The 21,234-nt window shown below is 40.1% G+C and overlaps 1 protein-coding gene across 12 annotated transcripts in view; it reads left to right on the plus strand.

Annotated features, from left to right (window-relative positions):
* ADGRD1 (adhesion G protein-coupled receptor D1) overlaps positions 1-21,234 on the plus strand; it is a 259,978-nt gene that overhangs the window by 215,578 nt on the left and 23,166 nt on the right. For 9 of the 12 annotated variants that reach the window (XM_044990191.1, XM_044990190.1, XM_044990192.1 and 6 more), the window contains one exon: positions 4,798-4,889. In XM_044990191.1, the coding sequence (XP_044846126.1) occupies positions 4,798-4,889 (92 nt within the window). Of the gene's footprint in view, positions 1-4,797; positions 4,890-6,486; positions 6,839-20,192; positions 20,395-21,234 lie in introns of those variants that run through there. The other 3 variants (XM_044990200.1, XM_044990197.1, XM_044990199.1) reach the window with 3 other exon arrangements.

Here is a 21,234-nt window from a genome sequence, read left to right on the forward strand (position 1 = left end):
AACTGATGATAAGAAATCAAATGTGAAAGACTAAAGCTAGGAAAGATGACAAATAAGGGTCTGGTTAGACCTTTCCATCAGTGCTTGCTTTACGGTATATCTCCTCCATTCCCAACTCTTCTGCCATGCCTTGACCTGTGATGCAGAACTCCTATGTATGAATTCTTCTAAGCTACACTCATGAAAATCCACAGGAATTCCCTTTAAATCAATACAATGACCCCACAATTGGTCTGGTGTAGCTGAGAGCAAAAGTAGGCCCCTTGTTCTTCCAACTTTGAACATCCATCTGCTTTAACTGATTAGCAGCATATGGAAATGCAGAACATCCACTACAGATTTCCCATGAGATTTAGCAGTGGCCCGCTGCCAGAATAACTTGAGATGTTAGTGTTGCTATTAATGATATTGCAATGGCAAGAAAATTAACTCATCCCCAGAAAATACATTAAAGCTAAGGATGGGTGAATCTGTTCAGTTAACCCCCTGAAATTTTGTTTGAAACTCATGTGGAACTTAAAAGAGTTTGTGTTTTAAAGAAGCTTGGTCAATGGATTTAATGAACTTCATGTATTGGAAACTCTTTTTTGAATGTGTCTGCACCTTCCAGGGTCTGTCCTAGAGTGGCTGCAAAGGTCCCAAAATGCCAGGCATAAAACTTTGTTCATGGAGTTTCTGGACTGCACAAGAGAAGCAACAAAAATCTAATGAGATTTGGAGGGAAACTGGATGAAGCACAAATAAATTCAGATTAAAAATTTAGCTAAATAAAGGAAAGAGCCTGTTTCTGCCACATTTCCAGCCCCGTGTTGTAGACCTGTATTTCAGATGAACAACCCACCTCTAACTGGAACCGAAGCCCCATTCCTGCTCCCACTGTAGTCAATGGCAAAACTCCCACTGACTTATTTTAGAGGCAGGATCCTGCAGTTAAGCCACCCCTAGATACCTGTGGGAGATTTGACAAAGGGTTGCAGGATCAGGACCTGCATCAGCAGACATTCCACTGCAATTCCAGTTGCGGGGTCAAGCCTTGCTTGGCTGTTGGCGACCCCCTTCCCTTAAACAGAACTACTTGCATGAGTAAGGAATGCAGGATGTGGCCCATATACTTCAACTTTTCAGAAACTGGTTCTGGGAAAAAACGTCTCATAAAGAGAGAAAAGTGATGCTGAAAGGACAGCTTTGGTCAGCTTTGTAACTGTGGTCCCAATCCTGCAGTTTTCACTCAGGTGAAATGTTCTTCAGCCTTATCCAAAGCTCACTGAAGTCAATGGGAGATTTGCCATGGACTTTGGATCACCTGCCACTCCCATTTCTTAGACTGGCAGCTGCTCATCACCTCCTAGGATTTGGCCCATTAACTTCAATGGGAGTTTTGCCCAAATATAAGCCCTGTAAATCAGGAGAGCTGGCTATTGTTATTAGCTGTGTTTTTTAAAAAGAAGTATAAGCAAGTTCCTGAGAATAATAAGGCAGAATAACTGCAACTGTGAAGCCAATTCTGGCCTTTCAGAAAAATAAGAAATAGGAGCAGCATTCAATTACCGTATCTAAACGTTTATCCTTCTAGCTTGAATATTTTAATATGTGAGGTCTCTGTATGCGTGTCTCCCCCATTATATTGGGTTGTAAATCTGCAGCAATTTTAAGGTTGTGTTATTTTGTAAGGTAAAATACAATGGTGTTTCATCAACCCACCATTCTCCTATTCATATTGTTGACAAGGCATTTACGCCAGATGTCAAAAAAAATCATTGGTGGAATATTTCAGTGGCTGTATTTCAGTTATAATTGGAGTGCAATTGCTTCCATACTTTGCTTGCTAGCACATTAGATATGAACTTCTTACTTTATTAATCTGTTTATTCAGGCTAGATGTGAACACTAATTTCCCAGAATACCTTATCTGCTCTAAAACTACTTCTTAATCTTCTTGCACAAAACTCATTTCCTAATTTAAGCCAGTGTTTTGAGAGAGCTTTCCTCCCCTGAGTATTGTAAGCAAATCCAAACTGGAGTGCAATTAGGCTTTGGGAATATTGGACATTTCAGCAGATGCAGGGTACAAGGCACTAAAATATGGAACTGTGGAAATTTAAGAATTTTTTTGCTTATTTTATGATGAGTCTTTATTTTTTGTAGTAAGATCAGTGTTCTCTTGCTATGTGATAGCAAGCTCACTGACATACAGCAAAGGGGACGTGGTGACAGTGACTTCACAGGAGATCAAAGAATTTATAAAGAACTAGCATTTCAGAAGTCCCAAAATATCAGGCTTCAAATAGTTTCTCATTTATATACAATTCTGAAACTGAAATTCAGCTACAAATGCTAAACATTCCATGTTTTAGAAAACAGGTTTTGTTTGCATTTGCTTTGAAAGTGAAGTCTACTGGACTTACTCACACCAGTGGTTCTGATAACTGGATGGTATGGTCCATATTCAGTGTAGGCTCAATTCTGCCAAGTGTGGAGAATTTTCTGATTGATCCCACAACTTCCATTGAAGCTAATAGGAGTTGAGGAGACTCTGCTCTTCTCAAGGAGCAATCAAGCACCACAGGGGGGAACAGAACCCCACTGAGCCCGTACCAAAGCAAACCTTGCATTGGCTACAATGGGAATTTTGCCCGAGTAAAATCTGAATAAAGATCTTAGCCATTGGCTTATTGCCTTCAGTTGGACTCCCACCTGAGTAAGATCAGTACGATTTGACCCTGTGTTTGTGTGCAAATACATGAAATAGGGATGTGGGACCAAAACAATGAAATCCTTAACGCATGCTGAAAATGTCATCCACGACTAAAAGTAAGGATATGCAATGCAAAGGGTTTCAGAACAGATGGAAACAGCTGACATGAAAAGGTAGCTAGCACTGCTTCAGTGAGTGGTATACATGTCACCTCAAAAGTAAGCTGCTCATGGCTGCCCCTTGTAGCCTGGTAAATAAAAGAAAATTGTATTTCCAAATGATGGGGGAGGAGACAGGGAATGCCGAAATTCCTATTGAATAATATTCAGACTATTATCCAAGTCCAGAAAGCTGGACCAGGATATTTGTTTACGAATGAAAATGGTGCCAGCTTTCACAAGGAATTATTCACATGGCTCTAGATCCAGTCCAGAGTGGGATTCTTGATTTCCTACTACTTGTTGTCCTGCAGTAATGATGGGCCAGATCCTCAGCTGCTGAGAGTAATCATAGCTATGACTGGACACACAAGCTGAGGATCTGCACCTATTGTCTAAAATCGACAAGAAACAGGGCTTGGGTGCAATGAAGGAAAATATCTTGAGAAGCCTCAGTGGTTATTAAACTTTAAAAATCTTAAATATTTTCTCATTCTAAAAATCATAATCGAAGCACGTATGTACAAATAACTACTTCTGCTCATTTTGGGGTGAAAAATAATTAGTAGCAGCCACTACAGTCTGCATCCTCCTCCTTCTCCTGTTCAGACCTATTCTATTCTTCTTCCTTCATGGTACTTACTCCATGGTAAACAACACACACTGTAGTTAGGGTTGCCACCTTTCTAATGGCAGAAACCGGACCCCCAAGGCTCGGCCCTGCCCCTTCCCCCAAGGCCCCATCTCTGCTCCGCCTCTTTCCCCAGGCTCTGCCCCACCCTGTCTCTTCCCCCACAGCTCTGCCCCTGCACAACACATGCCTTGTGAGCAGCCTGGCCCCAGAGGTGGTGGTGGTGGTGGCAGCAGCTGCTGTGCTGCCTTCTTCCTTCTCCTTAGAGTTGCCACAGATTAAAAACAAACAAACAAACGTACATCGGGGTTTGGCAAATGGCACCAGACACCCAAACCGAAACCCGGACTGTCCGGGTGAAAACTGGACAGGCAGCAACACTCACTGTAGTTGGTGTAGACTTTAGACCAGAAGGGAGAAGTATACTTTCCCTGCCTCCCAGCTCTCTCTCTCAAAAAACTAAAGTATTTTGACAGCAAGAGTGTCCCTCCAATAGCAAAGCTTCCTCCTCCTTTTCTTCATCTATGACTCTAGCAGGGATGACAAACAATCCTTTGTTCTGTCTTTCAATGTCGATCTTTTCAAGATTCCCTGAATTTCTGGTGGGAATTCTTTTCATTACATGGATGTTTTTCTGCTGGGCCTGACATCCAATGCAGCATGCCTTTTGTGTAAAGCAGAGCTCAGGCTTAACCTTTTTTCTTAATTCTATTTCAAAATGTTCTCATGCCAACACTGCAAGCAAATTTTGGTAAGTGGCAAGAATTCAGCACTGAAAGGGCTAAAGGAAGGTGCTTTCTAAAACACAAACGCACACACATTACAGTTTTCATGGCCAGTTTGTCAGCTACTGGTAGGTACCTAAGATATTCACATATAGAATAGGGTTTTTTGGCCTTGCAGTTGTGGTCAAATCCATACTTCTGATGATGGGAAGCAAAGTTTCTAACTAACTAACTGTCAATTCTCATTCAGCACGTCTAACCCAAATCTCAATTTGCAGATAGTGAACATCCATTATAAAAACAAACAAAAAACCCCTGATAAGATGCTTTAAAAAAAAAAGTAGCCCAGATTCTTGCACCCCACTTTTCTACTGCTTTGTGCAAAACTGCCAGACAACCAATGGGTTTAGGTTTCTTAGAATTTCCCCTGCACAGACCAAAATTATAGCCCTATGGTCGGAAAATTAATATAAAAAGCAAAAGTTACCCTTTTCTTCTGTATTTGTAGAATACAAACTCAGTGCACTTTGCATCTCTGACATATTCCATGCTCATTTCCCTGACTGAGTCCTGTTTTTTCTTATTTAGGTCAATATTGGCATTCTCATTGCTGTCACCAGAGTCATCTCGAGAATCAGCGCAGACAACTATAAGGTGCATGGAGATGCCAATGCATTCAAGTAAGTCATTCTTATTCATATTACTTTGCAATAGGAGAATCACCTAGAACTATGTTATGTCATAGATGGATATAGCATGTGCTCATCTCCATACATTGGTAGGATGACTGGATAAGAAAAACAAACGGTCACAGTCAGCAAGTTAACTCCCCACTTTAATGCAGCCACTGAGCAACTGTGCTATGGAAGGGGGAGCGGAGCTGGAGTTAACCCCTTGTTCGCCAGGAACTAGGTAGCTTCCCCTAGCCTCCCATCACAATCCCCTTCACATAGTGACTCATGATTGTGCCTTCTATTAACACTTTGGTTTCTTTCCCCTTAGAGAATAACTACATTCAAAAGTACATTGCACAGAATGCAACAATCATTTAATTAGTTTACACTGGAATATTTCAATACCCCCAGGCTTTCTGAGGATTATCCTTGATTTTGCCCCTACTCGGCAAAATATTTAAGGATGTGTTTACCTCTAAGTCCATCCCTATTCAGAAAAGCACATAGGCCCATGCTTAACTTTAAGTTTGAGCTTAAGTCCTAATGCTCATATATCAAAGCAGTTTACACACTATAGTAGTAGTCTCTTTGATGGCCTAGCCAAAACACTGCCTTGACCATGTGCTATATTAAAGTACCATCCCATCTAAGTGACACTTTAAATTAGATATGTCTCTGATAGCTGAACACATGGAGCCAATCCTAAATTTTAACTTCAATCCAAGCCCATAGGGTTGCACAAGTGCAACTGACAGCAGAATTTAGCCCACTGAATTTAAGTGAAACAGTATTGTACAGCCCATAGAGACATTCTTGTATCTTTTAAACATGCCTCCCTCCAAATATAAAGAGGGCAGACTGAAAGATTTAATGTGTCTATTACTGAGTCACTCTAAAAATGTGTTGACAATTTGCTTTTTATGTTTCTGAGCCATGACGCACAGTACGCTTAGGATTTGGTGTGGCTATCCTGAAATTGAGACACGAAGAGTCATTTTATGATTAAATTACTCACCTAATTTTTAAAATGCCAGCAACTTTCCAATATTGGTGGCACTGATCTAATTAAAGTGAGTTTAGTTATTGTATATCTTCTGGAGTGAAGAGAAAAACAGTAAATATGTCTACACAAAAATCTATAAGAATTATTCTGTAATGAATTCAAAACACTGGAAATTAAAATGACTGGTGATTCTAGCCTGGCTGAGTCCCTGTGACCTTCAGAAACATGAAGGAATTACGGTACCTAAGGAGAGAAATGGCCATCTCTGCCAATGACTATTTGTATTTTCCATTAGAGCTATGAAAATAAAGGAACAGTCTCCATAAATTAATACAAGCTATACAGATACCATTGAGTACCTAGATACTTTGGTGACTGGTAAATATATATTGAGAGATTATGAATCAATACATACCATAGAAAGATGTATAAATCAATACATACCATTGGTATCTTTATGACACTTGTGAGCAGTGCAGGTGGGAACACAGTGAAGTGCAAATAAGTAGAGCTCATTTGTTTAAATAATACTAGGGACAGAGTTGGAATGCCTGACACACAGACCGAACGTGTGATTTTTCCTTCTTTGTCCTGCTCTAGGCCATTTTGGGGTGTGGCCATCCACGAATCTGTGCATCCAACCTAAGTCTGCCTCTGCCATTATCCTTACTGTTAATAGTATGCTGATGACATAGATAATTATTTCTTATTAATTTTTCAGTGTCCCATACTGTGCTAGGCACCTGGCAGCACAGATAAAGACGCAGTTCTTTCTCAGAGCAGCCTCCAAGCTTATTATAATTTGTGCGGCAGTGGCATCTAGAATTCCCAGTCAGAGACCAGGACCCCATGGTGCCAGGCACTGTTAAAACTGAACAAAAAAGCCCCCAGAGAACTTACAATCTACTTTCAGACCTGACATAATGAAGAGGATTTAAAACAACAACAACAAGGTGTGGCAGGAGGATGCAAAGCAGTAGGATCATGAAATTACTCAGTTGAGGACTGTGTATATCATGGTAGCACAACTCTTCAGTTAAGTATAGGTAAAATAGATACTACAGAGACAGGGTGGGTGAGGTAATCTTTATTTGTCCAGCTTCTGTTGGTGAGAGACACGTTGGTCTAATAAAATATATTACCTGATGATTACCTCTGTTCATTCCCTCTGGGGTACCTGCTATTGGCTACTCTTGGAAGACAAGATATTGGCTAGATGGACCTTTGGTCTGACCCAGTATGGCCGTTCTTATGTTACCTCACCTACCTAGTCTCTCTAATACCTTGGGACCAACATGGCTACAAGCACGCTGCAGATAATAATGTAAAATGGATGGGTCATTGTTGGCTAATTTCCTGTGGGTGTTATTCCAGAAGTGAGTCTTGAGGAGGGATTTGAATAAGGAGAAGATAAGTGGCTTTCAGGACCAGGTCCCGGAGTCCCTAATTCAGTAAAATAGTTAATCATTATCTTAACTCTCAGTTAAGGCACAAGTCTGTGTGTGTTATTGCCTTGCTGAATCAGGGCTTCCATCCTTAGAAGGTGTCATGGAAAAGGGCACTGATGTGGGTTGTTGGAGAAACGAGGCATTGAACCTGATACTAGTAGTAAAATCCAATTTCTTGCATTTGCAGTTAGTATTCTTTGCATGCTTAGAAGAGATTATACATTTTGTGTTAAAGGAGAGATGACCCCTTTCTTATTGCAGTTTTTCCAATAAGAAGAAAACTTATTGGAAAACTGAACAGGATTCTCTGGTGTTCTCACAGCTTCATGGGAGACTTTTTTCAGTATAAATTAAGAACCTAATACACCTCTACCCCGATATAACGTGACCCAATATAACATGAATTCGGATATAACACGGTAAAGCAGTGCTCGAGGGGGGCAGGGCCGCGCACTCCGGTAGATCAAAGCAAGTTCGATATAACGTGGTTTCACCTATAACGCGGTAAGATTTTTTGGCTCCCAAGGACAGCGTTATATAGAGGTAGAGGTGTACTAGAAAATCCTAGATGCTGATTAATTACGTGAGCATGTTGGAGTGAGTGAGCATAGCAAGCGGAGACAATGACACAGAGCAAAGGGAAATCAAAATAAGGCAATAAGCTCTGTAGTTTCCATCAAGCTACTGTCACCAAGGACTACAAGGTAGCGTTTGAGTCGACAAGTTCAATCACTGTGGGAAAAATCACTGAAGGCTGCAAAATGCTTCATGTAATGGCATCCTTAAATAAAGGGCCTGTCAGGCATCCATCTGGATAGTACACTTAATTTGACATTAGCTGTGGTGGAAAGCATATGATGTTAGAAAGAATGAATCAGGTGCATTTTTAGAAAATGCAGCTTAATTAAAATGGCATAACGTGGTTTTTGCAAGGGAAGGAAGCACTGAAAACAAGTTGCAATTTTTGCTGCAGTTATGTATTGTCTGGGGGGAGAAGGGGATTTCGCGGGCACATAAAGTGCTCAGGGCATCAGAAACCATCAGTCAAAGGCTAAAGGATAAGAACTACAATACAGGGGAAATTGTGGTACCAGGGAAGGTCTGCCCAATGCGGTGAATTGCCCTAGCTAAGGGGCAGAAAAAGAAGGGATTTAACTTGTGTCGTTTCAAGATTGGAAGAAATTAAAGACAGGGAAGCCCAAGGGGGAATGCTGAGTTTTTGTCTGAAAGAATTTGGATGATGGTATTTAAATAGAAAGATTTCTAAGTTGGTAGGTGATAATGAACTGTAGGGCACCGCGCAATGAATGGAAAGTGAATAAGTGGTGGCAGAAGGAATACACCAGGGCTGCCAAATGCTTGCTCGCTTTTCCTTGGTAATGAGATAGGGCCAATATTTACAAGCATGGATGTGTAAAATATGTATATAGGTACCTAAATAAGTGCCTGATTTGCAGAAGTTCTCAGCACCTACAACTCCCATTGACATCAACAGGTCCTTAAATTTCGACATCCGAATCTGAAAATTCTAGCTTGCAATTCATACTGGAAGGGGTCTTCAAGCCCACCTTCTTCAAGGTTTTGCTGCCAGAGGAAAGCTTTAACCAGATTGAGGGGAACTGAGAAAAGAAAGCCAATTAAAGGGATGCTATATTGTGGTCCAAATTTAAAAAAAAATCAAGTGATGGAGCCTCATGACAAAATGTAGAAGTTAACAGAGAGAGTAAGTTCACTAGAAGCACATTTTAGGTGGTACTTGGAACATAAAATAAAAGATATATTTCTACTTAATACAGGGCCCAATATTCCAAGGTACCAAACACACTGCTTACAAGGTTTTGAGTGTCTTACACTTCCATTGAGTGCATTAAGACTGCAAGGCACTTGGTGCCTTGAAACATCAAGGTACAGATTATCTGAAGTACTTGATAGAATAAGAATGTAGTCATGATCACGACGATACCAGTCAGAAAGGAAGTTCAAGAAGAAACATCAAAGAGAAAAACTCATGTGTCTGTGGGATACAAACATGCAGGAATCATGGCAAAATTACCTAAAATTACCCAAGGTCCAATGCTTATGACACTTTTTGGAGCAAAAAAGGGTTAAATTCAAGATGTCTGGTAATCTGATTCCAGTAGAAGTCCCAATATTAAATGTGCGGTAGGTAGGTTCTTTTTTTGGTCACAATCTGGACTTGTATCAAATCATCTATTCCTGCATGTGAAAATACTCAGAACTGGTCACTTTTATGGACATCTAAGTGGTGCCTTAATTCTAGCACAGAAATACAAGCTAGTAATTAGGGCTGAGTGAAGAATTTCTCACAATTGTTTATTATCTGAATTTATTCAGTTGTTTCTTGAATTGTATGGTTTGTTTACAAATATTCAAAATATGAACTCTGTTGCTTAGTTGTGGTTGGTCAAAAGTCACACAAGCACTTCCAGCACAAATAATTTTTTGTATGAATTCAGATGTTGGTTTCCATGAATACTCTTGTTATGCCTTTGTGATTTGCTCCCTGTGAACGTTTTTGCCACTAAAACTTAAGCACTTGAATCCATTCATAATAAGCGAACGCAGAATGGGCACAAGCATGGCTGAAGGGAATGCATTAAAATATTTAAAGGAATATTGATAGACTATTTTTTGCATTTTCCACCTAGCTCAAATAGGGTGAGTTTCAGGAAAGTACTTAAGCATGTGCCTAACTTTAAGCACATGAATAGCCCCACTGAGTTCAATAAAATAGATGAGTTCAATGGGATTACTCACGTGCTTAAGTACCTTCCTGAATCAGGGTCCTACTGAAAAATTAAAATCAAAACCTCTTGTCTTTATTTATTCATGCGGTATGTAACTTCTTAAATGCAGGGTTCACACAGTTAGAGACACTAAGTATTATTGCCTTTTTGTTTTATACATGTATCCACTTAATACATGATGTTAGAGCTGACTGAAAATTTGTAGACAATAGTTTTCTGCTAGAAAATGCTGATTTGACCAAATTGAAACATTTAATGTGAAGTATCAGTTTTGCTGAAATTTTGGTGGGAAATTATCAAAATGTTTGATTTCAATGAGGGTGAAAGATTTAATTTCAACGTTATCACTTTTACTTTAATATTCTGTTCTACCTAAAATTATTGTCAAATCAAAGCACTTTGACGTTATTGAAAGGTCAAAATGAAATATTCTTGAAATATTTCATTTTGCAAAAAGTCCAGAGATTTAGACGTTTTGGCCTATTCAGGTGAAAACCAAATTTCAGTATTTTCATCCCCTGAGAATTTTGACCAGCCCTACATAGAGTAGCTGATCTTGGATGCAAATGTAAAAGTTCAAGGTCTCAGCTGGGGGAAGTTTGGGGTGAAATTCTGGATGTTGAAAGAAAGATTTCCCCTAATGAGAACTTCAGTTTTTGTTGAGCTGCCTGTAGAGATTCAGTCCAACATTCCCGTAGCCTGCTGGGCACAGGGCATGATTTTACAAAGCATTTAAGCATGTGCTTAAGTGTTCTGCTGAACTGGGGCCTTAGTGGAGTGGACATACTTCAGTTAAGATCCCACTTGCTTAACTGAACACCAAATAAGCACCTTGAATCTGTTCCAAAGCCCATCATAGTCAATGGAAAAACTCCCATTGACATCAGTGGGGCTGTGGATCCACTTTTCAGCACCTAATTGATGGGGATTGGGTGAGGGAGAGTTGCCTTCATATGCTAGGGAGAGGAAAGATGTCCAGTTTGACTGAATTGTCATAAACAAAGGAGACTTTTCTCTGATAAACTTTATCACATGTAATCATTTTCATCATATAAGTGGGGTGGCTCCTGAACGTATCTGGGTTAAAAGAATATGCAGTTTTTCAAAGACTTAATTACAATACTTTCAGGAGACAAAGTGGACACATAAAATGTAAATACGAAATGCAAAATTCCTCTCCCCATCTCTGTTTCCACAAAAGTGGTTTTAAGCTTGAAACAAAGCTCCTGGGTGTAGCTATATCATTGTGCTTTCCAGCATGCTCAATTTTGCACCACATTGTCCCACAGATAGAATTTCATTAGCTTGCTTTCAAATAAACTGCCAAATCAAACTCTTACTGAATGCTTCCCCACTGTCTTCTCAGAAATGGTCCAATGAGTTGGAACAATCAGTATCATTTATATAAAATGTAGACTTGATAAGCTAGTGAACCAGAAATGATAGCAATCACAATCAGCCAAGGAGAAAGCAATTACCACATACCGGTAATTAGAAAATTTCCTTAGTGTTTTACTTTGTTTCACTATACACATTCTCTTTGTCCCGCAAAGCTCAATGAAATGATCAAAACAGTCCCTTAGACCTCTAGAGAGGGAGTAGTTTTGGCTCCCGGTTTTGTTAAATTAAGGATTGAAATCAGGAATAGTTCTTTTTCCCATGATAGCTTGCAGTATAGTCCCAATTCCATTCCCATTGACGCGAATATGGATTTTGCCATCAACTTCAGTGAGAACAACCCCTATGTTCCCTTTCCCAGAAAACTCTTGGAAGGATTTAGGATACACGTGTCCATGTTTGACACAGGAGTTACATATGTCCTGTTATGTGTTGTGATTCACATGATCTTGATCCAAATTTTTGAAGGAATCTCCAACTCCTAAATTAGGCGCCATCACATTAGCAACCATGCAGAAATGTTATTTGTTGTTTTTTTAAATGAAAGAGAGACTTGCTAAATTCTAAAAATCTAAAGAGGCATAAAGGCACAGAAAACAAATGCCAAGATATCTGATGTTGTTAAATCCTCCAGCTAAAAGGAGGTCACTGGCTTAATTGAATAAGAGCTTTATTTTTTCTACTTACCTAAACAATTAAAAAACAAAAGGAAGCCTTGCATTTTCTAATTTAGAATAGCTGCTCTATTATCTAGTTACATTAGCTAAATCTTTACAGCTTAATCACTCTCATGCTTTTCGTTTCCTTGAACCAGGCATTCTTATTTTATGATAGGGGACACCCACACGTACAGTCTGCACACAAAAACCCTCATTGATGGCATAGCTATTTGCGAGGGTTTTGCCAAACGGGCTGAGATGCTCTTGTTCAAAGGCCTCCCAAATGTTTGTAAGGGAGCTTTTGTTAGTACATATATATGTTTCCGTTTACTGTGGACAGGGCAGTGGATAAGGGCATCTCTAGTGGTCTGCGTGCCAATAAAAGGAGGCAAGCAGATTGTGCTATTTACCATTTGCTAAATTATTTGCACATTCCTGCACACAATAGAATCCATTTCAGAGACATTTAATTTCCGTTAGAAGAAAAACAAGAAACGGCTCCCCTCAGCTCATTCAAGCCTTATGTTTCTGTGTTTTGGACCGAGGCTGCAGTTCCTGGTGGGATGCGATACCGCGGGAACCAGTTAATATAACTCCTTTGCTGGAGTGGGAACATTCACCTCTCCCCTGCCCTAAATGTAGTGCTGTAGAAGGTGCCATATTGTTATCTGAGGAAGCCTCCTGCGCATCACTGAATCAGATTACCACAGCTGTCATATTCCTCATGCTGATTTGGTGTCACTACTGAGACTTCCAGCACAGCTTCCTATGGCAGCAGTGGAGGCATGTAGACCTCTATCCATTAGGAACTGCTCTGAAATCCACTAACTCAGTGGTGTCCAAACTTATCACACAGGAGGGCCACATAAACATAAGCACAACCTCGGGTGGGCCAAACAGATTTAATGTCACCTGTATCAATTTATACTTTAAGTTCAGCTTGTTTCATATGTACAAGCTATGTACAGTATTGCCTGTTTACACGCTTGCATAAACTAAAATGATGTAAACATGACAAAATGCTAAAGAATCAGCTGTTAGCATAGTGTGTTGAAGCAGGTCGTGGGCCTTATGAAATGCTCTGGTGGGCTGAGTATGGTCCGTGGGCTGGGCGTCCCTGCACTAACTCATTGAGATCCCAGTTTTAATGCCTAGGCTATTGAAGAATCACAGAGGTCACAGGGAAAACATTCATTTACGTAGCTTTTAAATGTAATTTAACCTACTTTTTGGTTGTTTCAAAGAATAAGCAGACACAGGGCTTGACCCAGTGCTCATGGAAGGTGGTGGGAGACCTTCCTTTGACTTAAATGGGAGTTGGATCGGGCATCGAACAAGCAATGCTGACTAAAGGTGCAAAAAACTCTTAGAAGGTAGAGAAACCAGTAGGCATTAGAAATATAGTGCAGCCAGCATTTGCTGCAAAAACTGTTCACCCAAGCTGAAAACATATTCAAAGAGGTGCACGAGACCTGGAAATGGTAGTTTGCTCTTTATTCCACCAGGTACAAGGACTTAATGTATTAGGAACAATGGACGGGGGAACTGTGCAACAGGATACATGAGTGCATATATCCACAAGCTATTCCCTTCCCATGTCAGTTTTTAATTGTGTTCTACATTTTAACTTTTGGTGTAGCAGCCAGCTTTGCATTTGCTTTCGATTTTCCCTGCATCTGTCAGTATTCATTGCTAAAGTGTTTCTTGCATGATCAGCTTTGGTATGTTTCACACAGAAAGTTTTTTTAACTAGATAGAAGATAACTTTAGTAATAGCTATATCTATATCTATCTAACAGATGCAACTAAAAGTCGGCTCTGCTCCAGCAGCTCACAATGCTGCACACATATATAGGGTTCATCCGTGGACTCGAACCTTTGAAAGCACTTTGCAAAGCCATAAATTATATCCCAGAAGCATAATGATTGCATTAAGGCAAATTGCACATCCATTTAGTCAATGGTATATTGCCTGTTATGGTTCTTCATGCCAGCCTTCAGCATTCCACATCTTTCTTTCAGCACAGACACCTTTTGTCTCAGATCAGTGTAGTGTATGCCGAGTCACATGATTATTTTTGCCAGCTTTGGTTTTTTTCTCTAAGGAGGCATCAATCAATGAGGTACTGCTCTGTATATTTGTCTCCTTTTTGTAAATGCTCCCACAAATAAGATGAAACAGGAGCTGGAACACTTCTGTAAAATTATCTCAATTCATCCTTTTGCCCAGTGTCCACTGGTCAATCACAGCACCTCTTAGAAGCAGTAGATTGACCCAAGGCCGGTGCAAGGATGTTTTGTGCCCTAGGCAAAACTTCCACCTTGTGCCCTCCCCCAAGCCCCCGCCCTAAGCCCCCCCCCCACGGCAGCTCCCACCCTCTGCCCTGAGACACCCCCCACCCTGAGGCACCCCTCCCGCCCCAGCTCACCCCTGCTCCGCCTCCACCCTGAGCACGCCATCACTGCTTCACTTCTCCCGCCTCCCAGGCTTGCGGCGCCAATCAGCATAGGCACTGCAAGCCTGGGAGGTAGGAGAAGTGAAGCAGCCACAGCGTGCTCGGGGAGGGGGCGGGACAGGGGTGAGCTGGGGCGGGGAGTTCCTCTGCGTGCCGCCCCCCGCGCTCCCCTCCCTAGCTTCCTCCGCCTAAATGCCGGCAGCGACTGGGGTGGCCGAAGATCCAGCTGCTGTGGTCGCTGCCGAAGAAAATGCTGCCCCCCAAATCCTAGCACCCTAGGCAGCCTAAATGGTTGCACCGGCCCTGGACTGACCAATATCAGCGTCTTTACCAAAGGACTCCCTCCATTGGCCCGAAGGTGCTGAGACACCACACTGTGATTGAACCCTGCCCCTCTGTGAAATGCCTCTTCTGTAAGAAGATCAGCAGTGAGTCTGGATCTGGATCCAAACTTTCTCATAGGGTTCAATCTGGTTAAAAGTGATCTGTGCCTCACTGGGTGATGAAAACTACAGATTAATGCATTAAAAAAAATTATCAGAGTTCCCGCTTACATTTGTTCTGTTAAAAATGAAAAGAAGCTTTTCCTGTTTGCTGAAGGAAATCTATCCACTAGAAAGAGCTATCTGACAAGTCAAAACTGCTTACAGCAATTATTTTTCTTGACAATTTCTAATGGCATGTAAGGAATCACATTCCCCACACATGGCTTCAAAGGGCATGAGGAATGTGTCTCATTGAAACTCTCTGAAGGGAGAGTAGTGGGGAGGGCTATAAAGGAAATACATTACTATGAGAGTATTAAGATGTTAATTACCGACCTGAAGTCCTACTGCTGATGATAATCTTAAATCTAATTAAATCTTTGGCTCATTGGATATGACAAAATAAAAACGCTGTTTGGGTCATATTTGATTAAACACATGTGGAAGAATCCAGAGATAAGTAAAAAAACATGAGTTTAAACATGAGCAATGGAAGAACTACCAGTGCAATACTAATATGCAAGCGATAGATTGAATTTATCTATTCAATCAGTTTGTCTATTTCCATAAGCCAAAATATTAAGTTATTACCATACTAAAGCTCCAGTTCAGCAAAATATTTAAGTATGTGTTTAAGTCCATCTCTCTTCAGCACTTGAGTTAGGTTTATGTTGAGAGAGCAAAAAATTTTCCCAACCTAAATCAGGGCAAAAAAAATCAATTTTGAATTTTTTTGCTAATAAAAAATTTAAAATAATTCAATTTGTATCAACCGAAAGGTTTCATTTCTGATAATTTTGAAATGTTTTGTCTAGATTTTGACAATTTAAAAATATGAACTTAAATTTCAAAACGCAAAGTTACTTTGTAGTGTAAAGCTGGAATTTTTTATTTTAAAAACGTCAAAATATTTTGAAAATTCCATATCTTTTTTCTGAAAATATTTTCAAATTGAAAAATTGGTCTAAACTGATCTGTTCCTGCAAAAAGTTTGTTTCAATGAATCAGCATTTTCCTACGAAGAAAGTGTTTAGTCAAAAAATTCCCAACCAGCTCTGTTTAGCTCAGCACTTCAGAACATGCTTAAGTGATGTGCCAAATGAGGATGGATTGAAACTTAAGTGTGACTTCGCTGGAATTCAGACTGCTGACTTCCCCATCCTTTGAGTCATCCAGTCCCCTGCAATAAGCGCGACAGAGTGATAGTTCTTATTTTAATACAAAAGGCTGGGATTTTCAAAGGAGACTAATTAGGTGCTCAACTCTCATAAAAATTGAATAGGTGTTGGTACCTAATACGAGGCCCGGGATTTTCAAAGGAATCATCTAATGAAGTTATTTTAAAATCTAAGTTTTTAGGGCCTGATCATATTGACATAAATGGGTGTTGGCTCTGGCCCTTTATTTCTAAATCCCATGTGAATTATACATTTTTTTAAGGTAATGCAACATAGCAACAAAAACAAGTAAGTACAGTGGATCTAGCTGAAAAAATTTGCTCTGCACAATACAATTTAAGAGATACTATAGGAAATCTCCATTGTAATACACTGGGTACCATTCACCATGGGGATGACTGGCAGATATTTCTTTTTGGTGTTTCATAGTTTAATGACTCCTATTCATCAGGGCTTAATGTAGATGAATAACAAGGAGGGCCACTGATGGCGGGAGAGTTGTTTTGTATGACTTTAGTACTGACAGACACCTGTACGTACAGAATGTACCAGCATGATTCAATATTCATGAAGCACTGGATTGTCTGAATAGAGAAATGTTGTAATTTTCATCAGGACTGCTTAATGTGTGTCTGCTTTCATATTTTAATGCATAGAAAGAGCTGATTTTGTCAAAATGTGGTTCATTACATCCCTTTTATGAACCCCACAAACTGCTTTTGGCAAGGAGACAGAAACGGATGAGGGGAGACACACATTTAGAATCAAAGTGGTCAAAAGACTGCAACTAGAAGATTTGTTCTTGCAAGACACTCAGCACTTGTTGCAGGTGCTAAACAAGCTAAACTCCCCCTAAAGTCAGTGGGAGATAAAAGGGGCTCAGAAGCTCAAAGGTGCGTGCAGGACCATGCCAGATCAATATCTTATTGAGCTGAATCTGATGACCTAATCAGTGGGGACAGATAGAGGGCAAAGATAGAGAGGGAGCTTTCACCTAGCCCCACTTTATATGGGTACGGCTGAGCCACCTGCCAGCTAGCCTCACCTTTAAGAGCTGGAGAGCACTGCACGACCATTCATGGGTGGAGTCAGTCCTTTGATACAGACCCAACAATCAATAAGCTGTTGGTAACTCTGATATTACACCCCTGAGGGTAAAACAGACTCTCAGCAATTAGTCAACACAAAGTCTATGCACCTCTTAAGACAACAAAGAGTTTACGTGGCATTTAAATGGTAAGTGACCTTTCTGCTGGCTCCTTGCATGAAGCTGAATTGCATCCTGTGAGATTTGCTAAACTCCAGAGGATTCAGCAAAGGAAGGGATCCATATTAAATTCCAAGGTACACATGACAGCAGTGATCGTTAAGGTTTTGCCAGAAATCTGAATTGTAATATTGGAACAAAAAACAACATATTTTTTGGAAAAAAATTATGAATAATTTAATATAATTGAAGTTGGTTGGTAAAGAGTGTGTGACCTTTTTTGCTTATCTCTTATGATTTGACATATTCAGAGCTTGTGTAGTTTCTCCAGATTAACTGCTAGCATCATGATTTCCCCCCCTCCTTGGTGGAAGGCGCTCATGCTGGTTTTGCTGGGAAGTCTCCCTTCAGTTTCACAGATAGGGAATATTATTTTTGTTCCAGTTGAAAGAATCAAAGGCTTGGGATGGTCTGATTTATAAATAGTTCACTGCTTGATAAGAACAAATGCATTAGTGCAAATTTGCCCCTTCTGCAACATAGATTACATCTACCCTGGAGCTGGAGTGTACTTTCCAGCTCAGATAGACGTACATGCACTAGCTTTGATTGAGCTAGTACACTCAAAAGAGAAGTGTAGCCTCGGCAGCATGGGTGGCAGGATGGGTACGAATTTAAGGTCCTAAGTGGGATTGTACTTGTGGTGGCTAGCCCATCCTGTCCCCTGCACCATTATGGCGTCATTTCCTTTTAATTAGGGGCCTGATCTAAAGCCCATTGACTTCTAGAGGTTTTGAATTAGGCTCTCTTGGTTTATAGAGCATCCAGTTGAATATGATCTCAGTCTTGATTGGGGTCTCTAGGCACCACTGTAATATAAATAACATTTTAGATTTTGAAATCTAAGATGCATAGCGAAGGCCTATGCAGCTCACATTCCTTTTTCACCCTAACTGGCTTTAGTTTTCAGTCTTGAATTATCTTGTTTATGTTTTTGTTTATTGCTTAAGAACTCTGATTTTGAGCTATGGAAATTTCAATAGGAGAAGGACAATGTTTTTTGAGGTGTATATCTACGCATGGCACCACAGTCGCACTTAAACACTCATCATTCATCATGAAATGGTGCAACTCACTATGAATAGCGATAACTTAACACTTTGCTTGGAGTGTTCCATTTACATCCTTGGCCCCATTTATAATCCTAGAACTCGATGTCAGCTTTATGCAGAATAATAAGACAAATATTAAAGTTATGCCATCACACAAAGTAAACACTTATTCAAACAAGCACCTTGTGCAGCACTGTAGACAACTACATAAATCACCCCAGAAGTCTGAAAAAGCTCTTCGCTACACTGTCTGATTTGCATATTTCCCCCACAATGCTCTCTCAAAATAAAGTAAACGAAAAATACAGGGACATTACGGCAGATGAAAGTTCATATTTTAGCATGAAAGTCCTTTCAAAGTTTTATGCCTTATTTTTGGATAAGTAATACAACTCCATTAACGGTAACTGTTTTATGTGGGTTTCAGAAAAAGAAACAGCCATGTCTTCATTGAAAATAAAAGCCCCAACCCCTGCAAACTAAAAGAATAAAAGCAGCAATATTTATTTTACTGAAATATTGAATGAAAGCATTTTTCATTAAAGCCCATATTAATATAATTCAATTAAAAAGGCAATTAATCAGAACATATGGATGCCTGATATGTTAGGATTTTCAAAATGGCATGAGGAAATGAATCTGTGAAGAACCATGTTCTTTAACCCTACAGTGGTTTTTTCAAAGGAGTGTGTCACGTCTTTATGGTTTCACTCAGTATATTTTCTACTTGAACCTTAGGGTCTGTCTACACAGCAAAGAAAAACCTGCAGCTGGCTCATGCCAGCTGACTCAGGCTCATGGGGCTCGGGCTGTGGGGCTGTTTCATTGCTGTGTAGACTCAGGCCCAGGCTCTAGGACCCTGCAGGGTGGGAGAGTCTCAGAGAGCCCATGCCTGGAAGTCTACGCACCAATGAAACAGCCCCACCGCCTGAGTCGTCTGGCATGAGCCAGTGGCGGGTTTTTCTTTGCTGTATAGACATACTTGTAGTTTCCTTGGAATTTCAGTTCTGGAAAGCTGTGCAGAGAGCCAGAGTTTGCAAAATTGAGCATGAGAACCAGCCTTGCCTGCAGTACTTCTGCATTTTTCCTGCAAGTTGGGAATTAAAAATGCAGTGGCCCCTGAAAATCACAATAATGTTTTTAAAGTTTTCTAACATCTTTTGAACCTCATAACAGATTTCTGTCAGCTTGGACATCAGGTTGGATGAGAGTTGTGCAATTAGGGTTTAAGGTTGACTCTTGTTTTGTCTGAACTGGTTCAACAGTCCCTAGGACCTACCTCCAAGAGCTGAAGACTGGTCACTGCTATCTAAACATAGCTTGCCAGGTTATTTTAGCAAATCCAGAAGTGTTTTAAGGTCAAGATAGGAGACAATGAATAGATCTAGTTTGACATGAATAAACTCAGCGTGAGAGACCCTCCTGGGTTCCATGTAGGGTCTGATCCAACTCCCATTGAAGTCAATAGAAAGATTCCCATTGCCCTAAAGAGCAGTATGAGAAATCCTGATTTGTAAGCAATCTCCCCTTAAAAACAGAAGGCAAGTGTCTCAAGACTCAAACGTACCACCCTCTTTTTTTCTTCTTCCACCTAGGGATAATATCTGACAGATCTCTCTTTTGTTCCCACTCTGGAACTATTTGGTGAATATTCACAGCTTCTCCTAGGGATCAATGTTGCTTCACATTGATTGCAACCGACTCTGAGACCAGCCTAGAGTGCACTGAAGATGTTAGCAGCAACAGTCTCTCTGAGTAGTACTGGCAATAGACCAGCCTGATTCTGTTCTGCATATGCTGCAGAGTTCCCAGATTGGCCACCTCATCTCAGTAAAAATCCTGCTGAAATCAGGGACATCCAAATTGAGGTAACAGAACTAAGCAAAAACCTTGGGAGCTTCTATATGAGCAGAGATTATAACAACTAGGATTATTTATTCAGAAAAGTAAGAGTGACCAGTAATGAGACACTGATAAATAAATAGTGAATAGTACAGAGAAGGCTGGTAAGGAACTGTTTTTGACCTTCTCTATAGAATAAGAGAATCAGTAGATTCTCTTTAGACTTAAAAGGCAAGACATTAAAAATGAATGTTCAGGAAAGCTTTTTTGTTTTGTTTTTGCAATATGTAAGAAAACCTGTGGGACTCACTGCTGTGGGATTTTATTGAAGTAAATAACTAATAAGTTGGAAATCTTTAGACATTTCTATGAATAACTTAGCATCTGCAGTTACACCAACTAAGATAAATAATAAAAGCTATAAATCCCCATTTTTGTAATGTTTTTTAAGAACTGGGAGTTAAGAAACCCCCCTCCTTACATGCTATACAATATTGCACAGTTAGATGTATTTATTTGGGTATGTCACCCTCTGAAGCACTGGGTATTGGCTGTTTTCAGAAACGGGATACCAGGCTAGAAGGATTGTAGGACTGTTCCAGCAATTTTTTTCCCTTATGTAAATTTAAAAAGAGAGAGTTCAAGCAAATATATGCCTAATAATTTACCAGCACTGCAGTTAAAGCTCATATGGGCCATTACATAGCAAATTACTTTCCTTTCTTTGTCAGTTTATATGCCTGACCTTGGTATCTTTGCTATTTACTAGCCTTGTTGTCATGGAAATGAGAAACC

This window comes from Mauremys mutica, chromosome 16, assembly GCF_020497125.1.
Source record: "Mauremys mutica isolate MM-2020 ecotype Southern chromosome 16, ASM2049712v1, whole genome shotgun sequence".
NCBI classification, from domain to species: Eukaryota; Metazoa; Chordata; order Testudines; family Geoemydidae; genus Mauremys; species Mauremys mutica.